This window comes from Rhamphochromis sp. 'chilingali' (genome assembly GCF_963969265.1).
Source record: "Rhamphochromis sp. 'chilingali' genome assembly, chromosome: 22".
NCBI classification, from domain to species: domain Eukaryota; kingdom Metazoa; phylum Chordata; class Actinopteri; order Cichliformes; family Cichlidae; genus Rhamphochromis; species Rhamphochromis sp. 'chilingali'.
Window position 1 is genome coordinate 17,812,286 of NC_137950.1, and position 22,819 is coordinate 17,835,104.

Consider the following 22,819-nt stretch of genomic DNA (forward strand, 5'->3'; position numbering starts at 1 on the left):
TAAATGCTGCAGTTAAACTTCTAAAAGGCACAGGACGATACTGAGATGCATGCATCCCGTACAAACACACACACACACACACACACACACACACACACACACACACACACACACACACACACACACACACACACACACACACACTACGACTACTGCAGAGCGTGCAAGGGGTGCTGTCAATCAAGCCTGCTGGAGAAAAAAGGGAGCTTTTTCCTCGCAGAATGTTGTGCAACTGCTTGCAGAAGCTTAAAAAAATTGAGAGGGGAAAGCAAACGTGGGGCCAAGAGAAGAAGTAGCACATGGAAAGTTGAGCAACAGGAGGCTCGGGAAAAGGAAGGAAAAAGGTAACAAAGACAAAGAGAGGAAGAACCCGACAAGGATGGAGGGAAAAGCAGGAGAGAAAAAGATGTGGCTGAGTGACGGTGGACAAAAGTGGATGAAGGCAAAATGTGCTTTTCTGTTTAAGGCTTTTACATTCGCATGTGGCAGCAGTGGCTTTCTAATAAACAAGCTCAAGTGAATGAGACCAGTCCTCACTGTCTCTGCCAGTGATTGTATTTCTGCAGTTCCACTGTTTACATATGTTATGCCTCAAAGCTCTGATCCCGCTCGCCAGTCTCATTCACATCACGCTGCCAGGCCAAGTGTGCTCAGCTGTAACTGTCATTTGAGTCAAACAATCCAGCAAAAATCACCCCTCACCTAACCAGACACATCTGTCATCGCCACTTTTTATAACATCACGAAAACAAAAACTCAGTTTTTCAGTCCAGAAGTCAAAACATCCATAAAGTCATCGAAGTCAAGCGTGAAGTTTTACCTTGAGTGATTTTATAAACAACTGGGAATAGATAGGACTATTTGGGTTTTCTGATTTTAACAAAACCTGCAAACAGTCCCACTTTTCCTTTCCTAAAGATCTTTGCATCAACAAATTCAGTTCAGTGTTCATAACCATTCTTACTGCTAAAAGCCAAAATCTGACACTGTAGCTGCAAAATTGCATTTGTCTGACACAGCGCATAGATGCATCATTGACTCATTCAGATGCTTTCAGTGGCTCTAAAAAAATACATATTGCAAGGCTGACATCTGCTGGACATAGCTGGTACTACACAGAGTACCATTACAGTATTTCAACATCAGACTAAGAATTATAAGCTCCAGTTAAGTTTAAAATACCTTAGTTGAAGGAGCCGGCTGACGCATTAATACCAGCAAACCTGTCATGTGCATAAAGATCTGTCTTTCCTCATAAAAGCCTTTAAGAGCATACATGAGGGAGAACTCTTCAGTTCATTCAAAGTTAGTGCTTCTTAGGGACTTTAAAGGGAGAAGCAGAAACTAAATTATTTCGCTATGTGTCCATCAGTCAGTTTGCTTCATTAGTTTTAAATGAATTTTTTTTCCAGAACAAACTAAATTCTTCTAATTTTGTTGCCTTTAAGTCGCCAAAGAAACATTTGTATTACTCACTTATGAAACAGTGGACATTTCTTCCAGTCCTGCACCCTGCACGCAATTGTTCAGACCTGCCAAAAAGGAGCACTGTGGTTTTTTCAGTCCTTACAGCTATTGTCCACTAGTGGGCAGCGTGCAGTCGGTGTACCTGACGTTCACGGGTATTACTCGGTAAATCCTAATTAAAAACATATGTTTAATATTTCCCACTGTGTTAAAAAAAACAAAAAAACAACCTTCATTTAAGCAGAAACCGATTTTTTTACGTTAAATAATAACATTTAGGCTTTAGATATATTTAATTTATTGGGTTTTTTCCTACGAAACTTACTTTATTAACAGTGTTTCAAAAACGTACTCCATTAATCTGACATATCAGATGACGAAACCTGCCCTTCGCCAACAGAAAACTTCCTAAAGTCGCAATTTTGGATGCTGCGCTTTCCCCGCCCACTATATTTAGTAGTATAATAATGAGAGCTCAGCATGGGGAGTAGAGGGGTGGCTCTGAGACATTTGACTCTATTTGGAGTTGCCTAGATTACAGAGGGTTGTATTTTTTTCTTGCTCGTTTCTCCTCAAACACACACCTCAGCTGACTGGCGAGCTGTGTCCTCTCAGAGAGCCCTCAGCACGATGAGCGCTCTCCAGACGCAGAGGATGTTGTGCGTGTGGGTTTTGTTCTTTGCGGGAATAGCAGCAGTTTGTGGTGAGTTTAACTGTTTTCTGTCTCTTCCTTCCTTTAAGGAACTCTGCTAAGACTTTAAAAAGTGATCATCTGCCAAAAAGTGATTGCCGGTATTTGCCAGAAATGATTACTGGCATTTAAACTGCTGTAATCCATCAAACTTTTGTGAATGATATCAAGTTATTTGAGCCAGAAAGGTAGAAGCTGCAATCAGTTTTTGGCAAATTCTTTATTTATCCGGATAAAAGCCTCATTTTTCAAGAGAGACCTGACCAAGAGGGCAGCAGAAAATACAACAGCTATAACATAACAGTTCTATTAAGGTATTTTAAGTGGCACAAACGACTGGATTGAACATAACGTATAACACAGAGTGGGCACATACATGCAGTCTCACAAGCATGCTCGCAAAACAGAACAGATCTTCATAAACCATCTTGGTCACTGTTTCCTAGCATTTGGGAATGCAGATGTTTAGTTTACAGTTTTTGAGTTGATCTTTAAAATTGTTTTCTTCATATGTTGGTGCAGTAGTTGAAGCCTATTTCAGTGAAATATAGTCTTATATTCAAGACAACACAGATGCTTGTGCTAGCTTTAGTGAACACAAAGTGCTTGCCACATGCAGCTGATAATTTACTTATCTTAAACCACAATTCACCTTGTGGCTGCAGTCAATGCTTTGTTTTATCACTGCATAACACATGTTCATGTCTGAGACTGGTTTTACTTGGTAATGCATTGCTAGTTTAAGAATGTTTTCTCTGAGCTTCATCTTCCTTGACGAGAAATGACCTAAAATTCTGTTCTGAAGCCAAAAAGTTGAAATCTCTCAGAAAAACAAGAGAATTCACACCCACGTAAAGCAGATGATCCCAAATGTTCCTCTTAGTGAAAGGAACCAATCAGTATCGGTTAAATCAATCTAGTGCTTCTTCTCCTGGTTCCAGGTTCAAATGTCTGCACCTCCAGAGGAGCCAGCACATGCAAGGAGTGTCTGGATGTGCACCCCAGCTGTGCGTGGTGCTCCAAAGAGGTTGGGTCCCTTTTTTCCCCCCACTTCACTTCATTTACAAGCTTAGCTTTCTGCCAACCAGACTGGTACACGGTGGTACAGATCTCTTCATCAGCCAGCTATAATCTGGTTTGGAAGAACACTCTCAGTGGTCTCTGTGGTGAAGCCACTTCTAGTCTTTGACTCCATGCACATTTTAAAATATTTGGGTTTGGATTTGTGAACAAGACAACATGTCTCTTTCAAAGTTAGAAGGACAGAAAATGAAGGGTTTTAACTGCTTCACTGACTCTGAGTAGGATGCTTATGTGAGTCCAGGGACTCAGAACTCAGTGACTGACATCTTGTTAGTGTACGAGGATACAGTCATATTTTCTGGTTCAAACCAATGAGTGCAGTGATTTAATATAGTGAAATTAAGTATGGGAGTCAACATACTTTTTCAGGATGACTTCAGCCTCTACAAGAGAGGAACTGGTTGAACTTCTTTCGGGTGCAAAGTTTATTGAAGTACTAAAAGGAAACATAAGATTAGGCCGTTTTAGACTCCTGGTCCTCCCCGTTCCACTTTACTCTTTAAATCAGTCAGATATGCTCCCCTTTTCTTGAATTTAATTACAACTGGAAATTAATCTACATTCAGATCAACGAGTCTGCTTTTCTCTTTAAAATGTCCTACATCTTTTTTCAGGACTTTGGCCAAGGAGTTGTTGGCCTGTCCCGCTGTGATTTGAAAAGTAATCTGCTGGCAGCGGGCTGTACCACATCAGCCCTGGAGTTTCCAACCAGCAAACTGCAGGTGATCGAGGACCGGCCCCTCAGCAACAAGGCAGCGGGAGCGACGCAAGTTGTCACCCAGATAAAGCCTCAGAAAATACACATCACCCTCAGGCCGGGTGAGCACCTACATATAAGGATATAAGGTTTTTTACACAGTTTCACAGGAAATGAGTGAAACTGTTCTCTCTGAGGGAACGAGAAGAACAGTAAAATCAGGAAGCAGTGTTTAACTATTTCTTCATCTCATTTTCTAGATGATGCTAAACGTTTCACAGTGAAGGTGCGGCAGGTGGAGGACTACCCCGTAGATCTCTACTACTTAATGGATCTCTCCTACTCCATGAATGATGATCTCACCCGCCTGAGGACGCTCGGCAAAGGCCTGGCGGAGGCCATGAACCGCACCACCAGCAACCTGCGCATGGGCTTTGGAGCTTTTGTGGACAAGCCGCTCTCACCTTACATGTACATTTCACCAAAAGAGGCTGTAAAGAACCCCTGCTACAGGTAAATCTAAGATAAAATCATGGGTTTAAACCAGATCTGGTGTTGTTTCCCCATAATGTTTTTTCACGCTTCATATGTCACCACCGGTGTTGATTTCAGTGGTTTCAGTATTTACGTCTGCGTGTGTTAAGTACCTGCATTACGCAGATGATGTCAGTCTTGTGAAGACATATTTAAACACAGCGTTGCTCAGCAATAACGCGAGCAGTCTCGGAGCCTCAGCACTTGTTAAAGGCTCAATGTGGCTCCTAAGTGCTTGGTCAGCTCCTGTGAATCAGCCACAGGTAATCTACTCAGGGAGGAAGAGCATCCCAGTGCCATAAGTGCAGCCAGAGGCTCCTGTGACGTTGATTTGATGGTTCCAGGGTCATTTGCTTTCCCGCTCATGTAAAGTGAGACCCAGACTGTAGGAATGTTTTGATAAAAGATAAGAAAAGTGAAGAATTTATAGTAGGCTGCAGCAGAAAGGGAGAGCGAGAGGAGGGTACGTTCACAGTAAAGAGAGTTTTTTATATGAATTATGAACAAAGGAGAAATCTCTTAAAGGTTTATTGTTTTTTTTTGTTTTTCCTTTTGCCCATGCCAGGTTATTTGATGGCTTTCGGATGACGCTGTAATTTGGTTGTTGGTCAAAAACTGACATGCATGAGACCAACAGTGCCCAGACTTTACCGCTCACAACTCTAGACTTATATACAACTTATAGCATCCACAGTTTTCAAGATATCATTTTCAAATTTTGTGTGATGGTAGATATCAATAAAAGCTCAAGATGATTTAATTTTGTTGAAAATCTTGTCAAGGTCACAACAAATGTCAAAATCAATTAAAAAAAATTGTATTACTCACATGTTTTTAATGGCTCTTCATCAAACTTCACAACTCTATGCTAGCGCTTGGGGGCGAAGATTTGACCTTGACCTTCATTGTTAGCACCTAAGGTTAGCGATAGCTTAAAACTTTTTCAAGAACCCACATTGAATATTACATCATAAGAACGGGCATGGAGAGAACTGTACAACACACATTTTATTGTTTCAATTATGACACCCTACAATTTCACAATGATACCATAAAGTTTGGCAAAATCATACACTGCATGACTATAGCTTAAAATCTCAAGTTTTTGCAGCTTATAGATTCCAGCAAATTCTGCTCCTATTGTATGGGTAAAGATAAATACACCATTTTAGTATGTAATGGTTCAAGGTCGTAGCTCATAGGTCAAAGGTTAGGGTCACTCAGATTAAGAAAAAGCTTTAGTTTCCATTGGATCATCTCCAGACTATTAGTCATTGTAGCACATAAGCATTCTCTATATCTGAGCTTTTTAAAGCATTTTTTTCAATGCAACATTACAGGACTTCACACTGACAGAAAACGATGCTGACATCAGCATATAGCATCAAAGTTTTGGTATAGGCCTTGCCCTTCAGGGGGACTTGCACTCTTAACCGCTCTTGTTTATGTATATATTACTTAACATTAAAATACCAGTGATGTCAAAAATGTGAAAATATAGTTAGCCGGTTTGTAAGGCATAACCAACCAAGAAGACATGTGCAGGTAAACTGCATTTTGTAAAGATTTTGCATTCAATTTCATAACAAAATTGCAGTTGTTCTAATTGAATGACTTCTGAACATGTTTGCTTCTTACATACATATTATATTGTGCATAAACATTGTTCTTGAGGGTGGTGATGGGTGGAGATGTCATCAGTTATTGGAGTTGACAGCACTTTTGGATGAACCCTGATGCTGTCTGTCAAAGTAAACATTTAATTTCTCTTTACTTGGCAGCATTAATACCACCTGTCTGCCACAGTTTGGCTACAAACATGTCTTGTCTCTGACGGAGGAAGTAGGCCGCTTCACGGAGGAGGTGAAGAAGCAGATGGTGTCCAGAAACCGAGATGCCCCGGAGGGAGGCTTTGATGCCATCATCCAGGCTGCTGTGTGCAAGGTGGAGCGGCAGACTGCACGAGCACACACGTTTCCCCTTCTCACAGACATAACTTGAGATTTGGTTTGGCATTCTTTTACTCCTCCGTGACGCACATCTAAGCTCAGAAATATTTAAAGGCTGGGTGGTAAAATTAAGTTAATCAGAAGGAGATTTGCTGTTTGAAAAGAACTGAAAAATTCTTTATTGTTTACTTTCCTCCTTTTCTGTTACCTGGTTTGATGGGAACCAGGAGCAGATCGGCTGGCGTCCAGATGCTTCCCACCTTCTGATCTTCACCTCAGACGCAAAGACTCACGTGGCTCTGGATGGTCGTCTGGCTGGAATCGTGCAGCCCAACGATGGACGATGCCACCTGAACTCTGATAATATGTACAGCAAGTCTACGACCATGGTTAGCGCATATTAAAGCCGAGTATTTGTGTGCACAGACGGCAATGAAGGGAAACCACGTAAGCGGTATGTGCTAACTTCATTGTCCTTTTGTTACCACAGGATTATCCATCTCTTGCTCTGATCACGGAGAAGATGTCAGAGAACAACATCAACCTCATCTTTGCAGTCACCAACCCTGTGGTTGCCCTTTACCAGGTGAGGAGCTCTGCAGTGGACACGATCCCCTTCTGTTACAACATAATTGCTCAAAAAACAAAAAATGCAAACATAAACTAAGCATTTTTTAAAAATGAAAACAAATATCCTCTTTTAATAAGAAGTAGTGTTTTCAGAGAAGTCCACTGAACCTCACTGTTTTTTAAAAAAATGAAACATTCTTGGAAGCTGCATTGGAAATCACTGTTTGCACACTACTCAGACACCGAAGGAGACAAAGTCAGTTTTTCCAAAACTGGAAACACTAGTACATCCAACTGGTGTCAAACAGTATTTTATACATAGTTTTGGCTACTGGATGGAAACTGTTGCATGTCGAGTCAAGTAGCTTTTATGAATACAGCACATTTAAAAACAACAGCAGCTGACCCACAGAACTTCCCAGTAAAGTTAGTATTAGCAGGAAATTACAGGTGAAAACATGGAATCAGTCATAGAGGCTAAGAACAGAAATAAAAAATAAAACAAGAAAATATAATAATTACATAAAATGAGTCAAACTGATAAATGAAAGAAAAATGTGACTGTAAAGTCACAAAAAGATAACTGGGTACATGCGACTTTCATGCACTAATAACTCGCAACTGAAAAAATCAACCAAACCACAGAAGCTAGCGGAAACAGTGGCTTAATTTCTCTAAATACCCACTATTGGTTTTTCTTTTTGTACTTGCTCTGCCATTTACTCAGAAAACAACTGAAAAAACATACAAATATTTTAGCATTAGTTTTACTTGCAGTATAAATTACTGTTTATAATTTTCAGTAGCATGGTAGCACGGTGGTTAGCAATGTTGCCTCACAGGAAGAAGGTCCACCTGGAGCCCTTCTGTGTGGAGTCTGTGGGTTTTCTTTGGATACTCTGGTATCTTGGGCAAAATACTGAACCTTGAGTTGCTTTCTGATGGGTTCATCAGAGTTTGAATGGGTGTAAATGTTAGATAGAAAGCACTTAGACACTTACCATTTACGTGCAGTTGGTGGAGTTTGGTTAAATGGTGATTCTAAAATTGCCCAAAGGTGTGAATGTAAATGTGAATAGTTGTCTGTCTCTTTGTGTTATCCTGTGCAGTCTGTCACATAGCACCCTGTGGTAAGCCTACCACAACCATGAATGGGACAACAAGATGGATGGATAATATAACAGCAATCCATTGGAACAAATTAACTAATGAAAATGTAGTAAAATATCATCTTGACAGTAATGATTTAATATCAAATAATTAGCAATCTTTATTCGGTGGGTATTGGATGGGTGCATTCTATGTTTGCAACTAATGAGATTCAGATGACATTTGCAGCAATCGATAAATGATTAAAAGACTCCCTGATGATGCAGGATTAGAACAGTCTCTCTGTCTGCGTGCGTTGTAGAACTACAGTGAGCTGATTCCTGGCACCACAGTGGGAACGCTGTCCAATGACTCGGGAAATGTTATTCAGCTCATATTAAAGGCGTACAAAGTGAGTGCAACACACACGCACATGCAGACACACACGCTCACACATCCTTGGCGAGACAGTGTTTGAGGGGATGACATGTGCTTGTTGACACACACCCACAGCATGTGAGTCATACGCAGTGTAGAGTCAGAGTCTCGGGAGAAATTCCCCAGTGGCTGAAGTGTGAAGCTGACCAAATGTAGGAGGCTGTTGGCTGGGTTTCATTATTTATGTTGAATGTGAGTTTATTATGCAGGTGAATGAGCTGAAAAGTAATTCTAGCTGTTTGCGCTGCAATATACACTCAAATATAAAGTCATTAGAGAAGTCAGTAAGATGTCGTGTATAATTTGCTATGAGTTACTTGTTTGACTCATATTTAAGCGAAGGAAATGACCCATCTTGAAAACCACCTGCTATGTGTGCGTGTTTGTGTTTCCTGCTTTTTTCTGTTGCCGTCAGAAAATTCGTTCCAAGGTGGAACTGGAGCTGCAAGGCGTCCCAGAGGAACTGTCTCTTTCCTTCAACGCCACCTGCCTGAATGGAGAGGTCATTCCTGGCTTCAAATCCTGCTCTGGGCTCAAAATAGGAGATACGGTTAGTTCTTCTAGACTTTGCACTGCAACTACAAGGTTTGGCTTCATATTACAGAGACGTGGCTGTACGTCTATCTGTGGTCAGTACAGCAAAATCACCACAGTATGAGTTGGAGTGGAGTTCCCATTTTCATATTTTTACTTTTGGACTCTTATAAGGCAGCTCTGGTCTTTACCATGTTCTAAATCTCACTAAATCTCATCTCATTAGATGAACAGCAACACATGATTAATGAACAAAAACAGAAGTTGTGTGTAAAAAACTAAGCACGCCCCATGATTCATTAGTTTGTATCATCATGACCACCTCCTTAATTGAGATTTTCAAGCCTTCATTCATGTAGCGCTTTGTTAAGGTGTCCCCCCCCACAGCATTTCTAAGCCATACTGCCATGTTCTGTTTAGAGAGGCCTGGAGAAAGAGGCCTTTTCCTGGAAAAAGTTCCAAACACGTCATACTTGGTCAGTCTTTTTCTAATTTTACTGTCACAAACTTTAACATTTAACATGCTAAAAGAGGCCTGTAGAGTCTGAGTTGTGTTTTTTACAGTTTCTCTGAGTACTGGACGTTCCAACAGTCCATTCCTGGGGAGACTGGTAACTGCTTGAATGTTTGCTATTTATAAATCATCTTTCTCATTGTAGAATAATGGATTATATATTGTTTGGAAATCACACATAACTGAATGCGCCAGACCAACAAACTACACAAACCACTGATTATCAGTTTATTAAATTAAATTTAATTCAGTTTTACTTATATGTCGCCAAATTACAACAACAGTCGCCTCAAGACACCTTATACTGTAAGGCTCTACAATAATCCAAAAAAATCAGAGAAAGCTCCCAACAATCATATGACCCCCATATGAGCGAGAGCTTTGGCAACAGTGGGAAGGAAAAACTCCCTTTTAACAGGAAGAAACCTCCAGTACAGGCAGCGCGGCCATCTGCCAAAGTGAAAATGAATTCGACCTGGCTGTTATATACCCTGTTGCTATGGAAACAGTAAGGGTGTACATGTCTGTGATGGTTCTCCAGCTCATCGTAGTCTAAGGAGCTTGGAAAGAAAAGCGTCTGGACTTCTTTAAGTTGCTTGAAGACGTTTCACCTCTTAAGAAGCTTCTTCAGTTCTAGGGTCAAATGGTGGAGAGTCCCAGATTTAAGCCCTATGGGCGTGTCCCCCATAGGGACCCCTAATGATTCTCTACCTAATGACACGAGCCAAGGTGTGAAAATAGGTGTAGGACACAATCAGCCAAGGTTTCAGGTGAACTCATTGTGAAACCTAGCCCCACCCTATCATGTGATTTCCTGAGGGCAGAAGGCCGAGGATGTGAGTGGGCGTTAGCCCGCACATGGGCGTACATGGTTTTTCATACACTGCTTCTCCATTTTGGTTTCGTTTTTGCCACATAACTAATAACACAGTGTTATATTTCATGTGTTGCTGTTCATCAGAACTTATATTCAAATCATTTTAGGACCTGCTAAGGACTTTGTATTGTGTTCTCATGTGTAAAATCTTAGAATTGAAAGAGGGTGAACTTTTTCCCATTACTGTAAACAGTAATACTCATGATCTACTCATAATACTCACAATACTTATGATCTTTATCAACAGTTATATAAAATAGTTCAAATAAATGCAACTGGGTAGACCTTGTTTAGGTGGTCAGCATGAGTTAGTAATGGCTGGCCAATGCTTGTTCAGTGATATTTTGACTAAATGGAGTATTACATATAAAGCTAGTTATATATTCAGATTAATACTGCACTTTTTCTACAATGTAGTCACAACATGAGTAACCAAAGAAAGGTGGCCCAAAAACTTTACCCACATAAAAGAAGATTTAGGATTAATAAGGTAGATTCTGAATTACCACAGAAAGGGGAGAAAGGCAGTAATCTGACTGTGATCTTTATCTACAGGTGTTAACCATAACCTCTGTCGCACCTAGTTGACTGTACATGGTTGTTTCCTTGCTTTATTTGTTTCAGATAAGGATGTACAGTGATCGTGATTGTTTACATACTGTACAGGCCACACTCAGGAAAACATCCTTCATGAGACTAATTAACTTACTTTCAGTGTAGTTTTTTTTTGTTACTGTAATTATTTAAAGAAGGACACAGTCGCCTAAACACATTTAGTTTTTTCAAGGAATATTTTAACAATTCATATTTAAAAGATTCTGCTTGTACTCAGAATATAACCCATCTCGAGAGACCATTGTTCCCTATAAACAAAAATAACAAATTAGTTCCATATGGGTCTTTTTTTTGGTATGTTTCCATTTCCCTTATTTCTTCTATCTGAGTTGGATTTTCCCTTTTTCTCATAGTGTCAAGGAGTAAAAGATGGAAAAACAAATGACAGTCTCTAACTTTATTTTTTATTCTTCATGTTTTTTTGTCTTAAGATCCTTTTTTAAATAGTTCTCTTTGTTAGTTTTTGCATTTTTCTTTATCTAAGCGTCTATGGCTATTTTTCTTTGTCTTTCTTCACTCCAGGTGACATTTTCTGGCCTCTACACATTTCTTTCTCTTTACCTCAGCTGGTATTATTATTTCCATATATGGCCATCTCTCCAGATGTAGTAACTCCCCACATTTACCAGATCTGGCATGCAACACTGAATGAACAATTACTTTGACTAAATACATTTGGAGGCATTCCTTGTGTTACATCTGCTTTGTGCTGTTTTCTCTGACAGCGATTAGATAATGCTGAGTCTGGATGCCATAAAAAAAAAAAGAAACAAGTAAAAATTAGTATAAGTGTCTCCTTTTTTCTTTACGCTTCTGTGCTCTTTGGCAGGTCTCTTTCAGTGTGGAGGCTCGTGCTCGTGGTTGCCCATCCAAAAAAAAGAAAACCTTTATCATCAAACCTGTGGGCTTCAAGGATGCTCTCTCCATCACTGTCACCTTTGAGTGCGACTGCAAGTGCCAGGCCAAAGCCCAGCCTGATAGCCCCAAATGTAGCAACGGCAATGGCACCTTTGAGTGTGGCATATGCCTGTGCCACCCAGGTCGCTTAGGACCACATTGCGAATGTGCCGAAGGCGATTACAACCCCATGGCGCAGGATCGCTGCAGTGGACCTGCAGGATCCGGAGGACCTCAGTCGGCTATCTGCAGCGGCCGCGGAGACTGCGTGTGTGGCCAGTGCGTGTGCCACAGCAGTGACTTTGGGAAAGTGTGGGGAAAGCTGTGTGAGTGTGATGACTTCAACTGCCTGCGCTACAAGGGAGAACTCTGCTCGGGTAAGGCCTCATGAGTTACAGTAAGAAAGACATGCAGGCTTCTTGTGTATTTACTTTGCTTTAGGATTTTAAATGAATGAGTATTAATCAGTGATGTGCTTAATGGTCAACAGTTTAGTCAACAGGCTGTAGCTCAGGAGGTAGAGCAGGTCATCTACTGAGTGGAAGGTTGGTGGTTCATTCCCTGGCTCCTCCAGTCTGCATGTCAAGTATCCTTGGGCATGATACTAACCCCAAGTTGCTCTTCGATGCACCCATCAGAGTATGAATGTATTTAGAAAGCACTATGTAAAGAGAAAGTGATTGTGAGAACGGGTGTGATTTGGTGAATGTGGCATGTTGTATAGAGCGCTTTGAGTACTCCGGGAGAGTAGAAAAATGCTATATAAGAATCGGTCCATTTACAAAAAATATTAAGACAGTCTAATATAGTCTGTTATTCCCTATAAATATTCAATTTCCTGCTGTAGATACCTTTTAATTATCTTTAATTATTAACCAGTATTTGCTTTTTAAAGGAAGACTAGAAATGGGAGTAGCTCTGTTCAAGGATTAACTTCAAAATGGTGCATTGGGGTTTAGTGAGGGCAGCAAGTAGTGCAGGAGAGATTGTATGTGCTGGACTTTTTTTCTATTATTATTTTTGGCCGGCCACAGTGGTCTGTGAAGTTGCTGGCAAACAACTGAGATATACCCAGCCAAGAGATAGCCCAACCTTAGCTGTTCCCCCCCGAAAGCTGTAGTGGGTCGAAATGACCCACTGACTTCTATCTTGATTTTTCTGTATGGTTGTGGTAGAGTTTTGTAGAATGCGCGCACTTTTATAGCTGAGGTCGTTTGTCCCTTTCACCACACTGACTTGCCACCCACCTCACCTGGGAAGAATTATATACAGTAAAAACTCTCCCCTCTGGATATGGGCTACATTCACAATAAACATCTGGTTTGGTGTATGTGCACTACGTGTGAGTGTCAGCTCAGGTTATATGTTTGTGTCATCCAAACCTTTTGTACTAAAGAATTTGAAGGGATTCATGAACACACAACAAAACATACTGATGGTGATTTTCTTCTACGCAAGAGATTTTGTGTCTTTGTTGTGGTTGAGATTTTCAAACAGTGAGGTGAGGTTATCACTTTACTTTTTATTACTTTCAATGTTTTAGTGCTTTTAAATAAAAACCATGCTGCTGTGTCAAAACCATGAAAGTATCAGAATGACATCACATGCTGTCATGTAAAAAATGCCTACATGTTCAAGAAAAACTATTATGCACGTGAGACTAAGCATCATTGGGTTTGCTGGCAAGACATTTTGGCTCATGTTAGAATAGAGGTAATGGTAAAAAAATAAAAAAGTTTATTGCTTTAGAAGTTTGATGAAATGATCAATCTCGTGTCATTAATGCAGTGCTTGCATGTTGTTAATTCCAAACCCCATTAATGAGGACCCGATTAGTAAAAATCCAACATGTAATCAGTTTTTGCCACTTTCCCTTAAACTAAACCCAACATTACCAGCATTTAATGTCTTTACTATTTCATTTGAATGCTTTGATAAGATCGGTGAGGTGTTTTTTATGACTGTCTGTTGCAGTCTTGTAACAGCAACAAAGTAAGAATAAAGTTTTCTTTTTTTTTTTTAACGTTCTTACTATTGTTCGCAGCTAGCTTAGCATAAACACTGAACGCAGGGGGAAATGTTATCCAAGTGCAGAGATCACAAACTTACTTAAAAACTTACTGTTTTATTTTTCCCATTTTTAATTTGTGCCAAAAGAAAATTAAAAACAACAGCTGCAAGGATAACCAGGCTAGCTTTATTTCTTTGCTTTTTGCTAACAAGGAAGCTAAGCTAACTAAGCTAATTGACCCTGAACTCCACATCTGGTGAACAGCTTTCACAATGTTACATTACATTTTTATATATTCTGTTTAGTTTAATTTAGTTTCCAGCATGGGTTCAATCAGTTCAGTTTCGTTTTTATAGTTCAGTTCTGTTTCTTGGTTTGTTTTTGTTTTGTTTTTAATTATATGACAGATATTTTGATACAAATGCAACTTTTCATATCATGTAGACATAGTGTTATTACACTTATGCACTAGTACCTCCTGATGCTATTTAGGTTGAATTTATTTGCTAAGCAGCTTGTATTAGGTAGTTTTTAAGTAGAGCTCATATGCCACTAAAAACTATCCACATCCATCTCAGCCGGTCTCACAAGGAAATGTTTTCCTGTGCACCCCAAAGTCCATAGAGTAACATGAAAATACCTTTATTCTTACTCATTGGCTAGTGTGGTGTAATGACGCTAAAAATAAACTCATGTTTGGCCAAGAGGGAGAGTACTGGAAATGTTCAGAGACTATGTGTGTGCAGAACACACATAGTCTTCTGTTGTCTTGAAATATCTTATTCAGTGTGTGGACCATTGTATTTTCCTCCACAGAATGATCTAATTAAAAGCTAGAGGTCTTGTGGCCATGTGATAATGACAGTTTATCCGTGGATCATCCTTTATCCAGTTAGACTGTGCCAAGCAGCTTCCTGTGTCATTGTTTATCTGGGCATTGTTTTTTGTGGTGGAAAGCCACAATGTTTTTGCCCCGTCTCTCTTACTGGCATGTACACTCACATTCACACAGAGTTTCGTGGAATAACAAAAAGACAATGTGTACAAATTTGCTCAGATATGCGCTTCATCACGCAGCCAAATATAAAAGCAATGCAGTCACCGCAGACAAACAGTGAAATAGGTTTTTAACCTCTAGCAGTTTAATATTCCGCTTCTGGTTTCCAGTGTTTCCAGTGTAAAGTCATGAACTTACAGGACCACTGAATGTCTGCAAGAAATAATACTTATTTTTAACTAGCTACAATTAAAAAGTCTTCTAATTGTTGGGTTTTTGCTGGATTATTGTGGCATCTTTTGTTGGAATTTAGTGCTTTATAAATAAAACTGAATTGAATTAAACCTTTAAATTTAATTTGGGTTAGATTTCTGGCTATTATTATTGCCATGAAATGCTAGCTTGACTTCAGCATGGCTGTAGATGCTGGGTTTGAAGTGTTTGAAGGCTAAGCAACATGGTAAATCTTTTTCAAGGTACAGAGAAGAGCCCGTAAATAGGGCAAAAAGAATTGTATGACACAGGTTTGTGGTCAGTTCAGTCATAACCATTTAATAAGCAGTGGCCAGCCATTACTAACTCATGCTGACCACCTAAAAAAGGACTACCCAATTGCATTTATTTTAAATTTGAGAGTTTGTAAAGGTACCTTACACCCAGCAGATTATAAAATGGTACGTAACATTAATTTCTTTAATAATAAAGTCATGAAAATAATGAGCATGTGTATAAGCTTTTGTCAAAACTTGCAACAAAATAAATATGTTTGTGTAAGACAGTGTGTAAACTATGTGATGCCAAATGATTGACGTTACAACCATCCCAGATGCCAAAAGCGTCCTTCTTCCCCAACTCGTGCTGCGCCCTCTTTTTCACATAAAATTTCTTGTCACATTGTCCTCCTCTTGTTTTTTGTTTATTCTCAGGGCACGGTGTCTGTAACTGTGGCTTCTGCCAGTGCGCACCAGACTGGCAGGGTGAGAACTGTAACTGCTCCAGACGTACAGACACTTGTATGTCCAGCCTGGGCCTCCTGTGCAGTGGGAGGGGTCAGTGCGTGTGCGGAGCCTGCGAGTGCACGCAACCAGGTGCCTACGGAGCCACGTGTGACAAGTGTCCCACCTGCCCCGACGCCTGTACCATGAAGAAGTGAGTTTACATACAGAGATATTCAATTTAGCTCCTTTAAATCAACTGATTGTTGATATTTTACATTTTAACAGGGAGTGTGTGGAGTGTAAGCACTTCAAGAGGGGCAAACTGATTGAGGACAAAACCTGCTCTCGAATCTGCAAGGATGAGATTGTTCTTGTGGATGAATTAGGTGAGATGATTTGTATTTTGGCACTGCTGGTTAATGTTAATAATAATTCCATAAATGCACAAGGTGGAACAATCCATTAAAGGGGTCATTTTGTCTAACTTGTAATGTAACGTCAACATTTTTCCACACAGAGCTCCATGACACAAATGCGGTGAATTGCACCTACAAAGATGAGAACGATTGCGTGGAGCGTTTTCAGTATTATGAAGATGCCAGTGGCAAATCCATCCTCTTTGTTGTCAAAGAGCCAGGTAAGAAACATTAAGTGCTTTGCCGGTGTTAGCTTCTTTAAAATGTCCATTATAGCTGGGTATGGTTGTTTTAAGTATGTGATTAGGTTTTTTGTTAAAAATGTTTTCATAGTGACTCCCCCCCATGGTTTACTGTGGCAAACTTGCGTCTTCACTCATGTTAGTGTATGACTGTGAGTACACGTGCAACTATTTGCCTGCGCCACTGTGTACGTGTTGTACGTGCATGAAAGGGAGTAATCTGATTCCATTCCCTAGCCAGTCAATAGATTCATCTCTACTTTTAATTGCTAATTTAATGTAATTTAATATTATGGGTTATAAATATGAATCTGTTGCTTTTTTTACCAGATGTAATCAACACAAATGCTGAATAGATGAGGATAAACCTGCAATAACAATCTTTCACCATCATCTGCATTTTTTAAATTTCTGGCAAAACTTTTTAGTGCTTTGTGTTCACCCAACTACAAGCTGTCACTTTCCCGATGCCTGCTCTCTCACTTGTTAAGTGGCCAAATAGAAAAAGTGTGGGGCAGTAAAATAGCTTTCTGCCCTCAGAGAAAATCTGTACTTGGGTCTACTTTTAATGAATGTGTGTGTTTAATTTAAGCACAACTGGGTATCAGAGAAATACACCACAATTTGCCTTGAACACGGGGCACCCTGCCGTGTCAAAGAGGGCTGTAAATAGCTGCCCAGCTCCTCTGGGAACATGCTGACTATACATATCGCAGAGAGAAAGCCCTCTCGTGCTCTCCTCTTGAGGATATGGAAGAAAATAAGTAACCAAAAGAACAGCGAAGGAAATGTGAAGCTGTATCACTCACCCTTCAAAGCTGTCTAAGCTTTAAAAAAAAAATCGAGACAACATAAGAAAAAGTTGGTAAATCACATTAATCAATAGTGTCAGCCAAGACTGATTTCCATGTAGACTTTGATGGGCTATGAGCATTAAAGGGTCGGCTGAAGAGCAGGAAGTAGAGCTAATTTATAATGATAGAAGGAGGAAGATGAGAGCAGCTTTGATGTTGGCTGTAAAAGTTCGCCCTCGTTGCTTTGGTTGCCCAACACCGCTTTTCACGTGCATATGTGCATGTAACCACACGCCACACAGATATACCGACATTATGAGGAACCCATAGAGCATTACAGCTCTAGGAGCATTCTTACTGTTTAACACGTTGGCATCTTTCGCCTCATCATTTGGTTGTCCGGTGTATACATGCGTACCACATATTTATTCACTGCAGCACCATAACACTTTTTTAATGACAAAACTTCATAGTAGGCTTGCATCAGATTGCATTAAAAATAAAAAGTTCAAGCTAAATATCACACTGAGACTCATCTGGTGACCAGAAAATAAGTTAATAATGATGTATGGATGCTTTATTCATCCTCAGGGAGAAATTCACATAATGCTGATGCTTTCTACGTGTGATTAGTATTAATTCATTACACATTTTTGAGAAGCTTAAGAAAAAACTTTAAAATGTCATTTTCTTTATGCTGAGAACTCTAAATTTAGGACCATATGGGGGTGGTTGAATAATATTTGATTACCTCATATCTGTCATCACATTTTGGCTCAAATATTTTTCAGTTCATCAGCTTTTTTGATTGAGTCACATACGCTTTAATTGACCAAGTAGACCGCAGTGGAAAAATAAAGATCTAGAAGTTTCTCATGTGAAATAACTCATACTGTAGGAACTTCTGCAGACCTTTTTTGGAGCAAGATTGCACTCTGGGGACTAATTAAGCCTCAAAACTTGTAGCCAAAACATTAGTGAACTACTGTAAGAGATTGTGAGAGATATAAAAGACACTTTTGCTCCTCAAATTCCCAAACCTTACAAGCAACTTAAACTTTCGCAGTCCCTCTACTTGACTGTAAAACTTGGGGGAATTATTGAAGAGAAATTAGTCATGCGAACAAGGCTAGCAAATGTGATGAGTTGTTCCACTTTTGAAGTGGTTCATGTCCGTGACTCTTTGAAGGAGCGTAATGCCCGTCATTGTGCGACATTGTGCAAATCAGAGTACTGGAGAGTTTTGCCTGACCGCAGTGAGGGAGGAGAGGATTGTGGCCTTGCTGTAAGATGTTACCGTTTTCCACTTTGGGCCATCTTCCACTCTTCTCTCTGGTCTTTAACATCCTGTTCAGGACTGTTACGCTTCCCTTGTTCTCTTCCGTCACTTAAAAACCTGATGGCAATTAGAAAACTGTCAGCCATGCTAAAAAGAACCATGCTATTAAGTTTAAAGCTGTACATCTGCCTTTATAACAGGCGTTATAACCGCTGACTCTGAAAACTCACTGCAGTTAGTAGGGGACTACGTTGCGATATTAGCGAGATTAAATCAATAAGAACCAGAGATGAAACACAGTTATAAAATCATTTCCTCTGGCCTGACCTCTGGCTTATCTGCTCATTCCTTTATCACTTCCTCCTTCTGTTTAGACTGCCCCAAGGGTCCAGACATTTTGGTAGTGCTTCTGTCAGTGGCAGGAGCCATTTTGTTCCTGGGCTTGGCCGCTCTGCTTATCTGGAAGCTGCTGGTTACCATCCACGACAGACGGGAGTTTGCCAAATTTGAGGAAGAACGCGCTCGCGCCAAGTGGGAAACAGTAAGTGAACGGACTCTGAAGTAGTGAATTGGGAAACTGCAAGTGCAGCATTTGTTTAATATTATCATAGAAAGCACTGAGGATTCAATGCAGTCTTTGCACACACTCAAGTATGCAAACATGCCTGCACCTTCCTATACACACATACTCACACACACACACAAAGAGCCCACACACGCAGTGTCTTGCTCCCGTTGTCTGAAGATGTTTTTTATTATTTCTGTTACATGCTGTTACTACCAACAGAACAAAAAAGCAGCCAACGGAAGGGCTGGGTTTAAATTAGCCAGCGCTAATCAGCCTTTACTGGTAATAAGCCTGTTTGTGGCCTAAAGAACACAACTAAATCCCACAGGCCTCAAACCACAAGGAATCACAGTAGGTTTAAGTTGCTCACAAGTAACACAAAACCACACACTCAAGTTAGCATGTCTGCTTAAATGATGACATGAAATAGCTGTTTTAAATGTGGACTTTTCTATTGTGTCATTACCATAAACCGCCCCTTGACTCGTATCTCCTCGTGTGTGTTTGACTAACAGGGGCACAATCCTCTTTACAAGGGAGCGACATCAACCTTTACGAACATCACATACAGAGGAAAAGACTGACGCTACTGAACAAAGCTGAAGAATAAAGGATGGAAATAATGCACTTCGACAATCCTCTCTGAGAAGGCAGCGAATCATGTGCAGGCCTCTACTGTCACGCAATAACTAATAATTATTTGCTTGTAAATATGTAGAAATCATTCCGAGGAGACATTTTATCAGGGATTTGAGACAAAACACCCACCTGTACTACGATGTTAGATAAGGTGTTTGTTTTTTTGTTTTGAATGAGAATTGTTTTGTTGTGCAGCCCATAATAAAGGTTTAGATCTCCAAAAGCAGCTTTTTGTCCATCCGTTGAGAGCCCACTGAAATCGTAAAAGTTGAAATCAAGAGCACAAAATTTAACGAGAAGCACAAAGAGAGTGCAAACCTTCACCGAGGCACTTTTAAGGGGATAGTTTTGTGTTTTGTGCATATTAATTTTGTTATCTTTGTTCTTTTTAATCGTACTTTAAGATGTTTGCAGTTTATAACACATTTTGGGGTCAATATGAAAATGTGAAATGTGAAAGTGAGGTCATATGTGACAGGATAGTTGGATGCAGATGTTAAGGTGATATTTAGAAACCCCATATACCAGTATTTTATCCTAAATGTTGCCAATACAAGGATAGTCATTTGGATGAGTAACGAAACGTTTCACCCACTGAAAACGCTACATCTAGATGAACAGAATCAACTTTTGAAGCTAGTTATTTTATGAAAGTTTCATCTTATTTGACCTTGAAGAAGTCAAATAAGATCAGAAATCCCAATATATCATCATATGTCATTTCCTATATACCTATATGTTGTAAATACAGACAATGGTAGTAAGAAACATCGTTGTAAATAGCTCTACATAGCATTATTACCACTTTGACCTTAAGATCACTCTGTCGAGCTTTAAGGTAATGTCAGAAGTCAAAAAGAGGTTTAAGTCTTCAGATATGGTACTCTCTATATGTTGACCATAAACACCACACTTGTAAGAATCATAGTTTCTAATTTATAAAACGGATTTGTCAATTTTCCACCAATAAATCATTACATTGACAAATTTTACACCCCTACAAAGCTTGATCAGAATGCATTCAAAACTTTTCTAGCAATCATGTTTACAGAAAAAAGATGCACCCAAGCGCTACCAACAACATAACCTTTTTGGCAGAGGCAATAAGAATATATTTAATATTTGAGAAGTGCTATATACTTCCCAGTGTAAAGGTAGTCAGGCATTCAAACATAACATCAACATTAACATTGAATAGAAAACTCTTGGCAGCAAGGGAAATGTTTTGCTTATTAAAATAAAACCAAAAGGATCCACATGACTGCATATCACTGTGGCAAAATGATAAAAATTATATTTTAAAAAGTAATATGGGTGAACTCAGTTCCTATAAGCCAGTAGAGGGCACAGAATTTCCTGTTTGTGACACCCAGTGGAAAACCACAAAGATAAACTGCCATCATGTGGTTTGGAGTAAATTGAAAATTTCTAGTGCGTTAATATCATTTTCTTTGAAGATATGAAACATGATTTTTTAGTTATTCTTTATAATACACTGGATGTTATAACCACATAATTTGAGACATTAAAGTTAAAGCATGGTGTTTAAAGAAAAGAAAAAGTCTACTATACTAAGTCTAGTCTACTAAGTCAACTATAGGTCAGTGGGGCTTGTGTGCTCACAGCACTCGTGATTATTGTATTAACGATATCCATTCTCATTAATATTGTAATATTGATTCAAAAGTAGAAAAAAAACTGTCTGAAACCACCCTTTGAGAACACTGACTAACTCCTGCTGAGTTTATGTTTTGAATGTTAAAAATGTGATGAATGAAAAACACATAAAACAGACAATCAGAGATCTGCTTTTCTGCAAAATACATTTGATTTACAGTCGATCGTGTAACCCTTTAATTAGTCTTTATTAAAATATTGTCCATGAGCCCATTTTGCTGTACACTCAGTCTGTGCATGCATCAGCTTAAAAGGATAATATTTTCTTTTTTTATGATAATAATTATGATAAACCTTTTATCATAATTATTAGTGTAATTAAGTCATCCTCAACTCTCTCTTGGCTGTGCAGGATTTTTTGAATGCAGCGCACTACTCGCATCTCCTGGACTTAAACTGCAGGTTTAATTTGCTCGTTTGTGTGCACAGTACAGTTCATCAGCTCAACGGAACACAATATGGAGACACAGAGAAAGAAAATAGGTAAAAAACACGTCCCAGCTCACTGGCTCTGACAAAGCCAGTAAAGCTATTTAGCTCCACCAAGTGGAAGAAAGAGAAAACAACCTGTGAGGTGGTTAAAAAAAAGATTAATAGAATGAAACTAATTCACATGTAGAGATATGACGTCAAGCTGGCCTTATTAAATTTAAGCCTCCGTTAGAGTACATCCCACAGCACAGACTGTAGATAAAAGATGGATGTATACACCATCATGTCACCTGTTGTCTTTGGACTATGCATTTCAAAGCCTCAACTTTAGCATTTTGGCCCGTAACCAGGTTTGGGGGGTTAAATGCTAAGCTATCAGCTAAGGTTATCGAGCATGGTTAGCAAGGTGCATCAATGAAAGCACAGTTGCATTTTCATTTTTTAACATTTCTGGCTTTGTTTTTCACCTCTGGAGGTTAATGCTTCATTTTGATCAGTTGCTTTCCAAAGTTTTCTCAGATGGCCCCAGTAGTCATTCTGTCTGCCCAGCAGAAGATCTGTGCTCCGCAATTTAAGGAAACACTGGTTTAAATCAAACCACAGGTTTGGTTTAAACTACAACTTAAAATAGAGTAACGCTAATAAAAAATCAAAAGCCCCTCAGTGTTCACATTAGTGTTTGTGCAGTTTGAAGGTATGTTAACACAATGCCACAATTTTCCCAGGAGTGGATATCCCACCAAAGGTTAGACCATGCCATGCTCAGTGACATTACCAAAAACCCAAGAGATACACCTCGGACTCTACAGGCCTTGGACAGCATGTTAAATGTTAAAGTTCATGAAAGGGGGAAAAAAAGTTCATAAAGCAC

The 22,819-nt window shown here is 39.5% G+C and overlaps 1 protein-coding gene across 1 annotated transcript; it reads left to right on the forward strand.

The window, feature by feature from the left end:
* The first annotated feature begins 1,980 nt into the window (after positions 1–1,980).
* LOC308391275 (integrin beta-3-like) lies at positions 1,981–20,052 on the forward strand. Its single transcript, XM_080873849.1, has 15 exons — positions 1,981–2,170; positions 3,100–3,185; positions 3,856–4,060; positions 4,199–4,451; positions 6,254–6,416; positions 6,649–6,810; positions 6,912–7,007; positions 8,403–8,492; positions 8,934–9,068; positions 11,888–12,332; positions 15,890–16,112; positions 16,187–16,287; positions 16,419–16,538; positions 19,007–19,173; positions 19,716–20,052. The coding sequence occupies exons 1-15, from the start codon at positions 2,098–2,100 to the stop codon at positions 19,782–19,784; spliced, it is 2,388 nt and encodes a 795-aa protein (XP_080729975.1). The 5' UTR covers positions 1,981–2,097; the 3' UTR covers positions 19,785–20,052.
* The last annotated feature ends 2,767 nt before the right edge of the window (positions 20,053–22,819 follow it).

Excerpts from the sequence above, each read along its gene's own strand:
- LOC308391275 (XM_080873849.1), top strand. The coding sequence starts at position 2,098 with ATGAGCGCTCTCCAGACGCAGAGGATGTTGTGCGTGTGGGTTTTGTTC. Across the intron at positions 7,008-8,402 it reads CTGTGGTTGCCCTTTACCAG|AACTACAGTGAGCTGATTCC; the intron begins GTGAGGAGCTCT and ends CGTGCGTTGTAG. Across the intron at positions 12,333-15,889 it reads CAAGGGAGAACTCTGCTCGG|GGCACGGTGTCTGTAACTGT; the intron begins GTAAGGCCTCAT and ends GTTTATTCTCAG.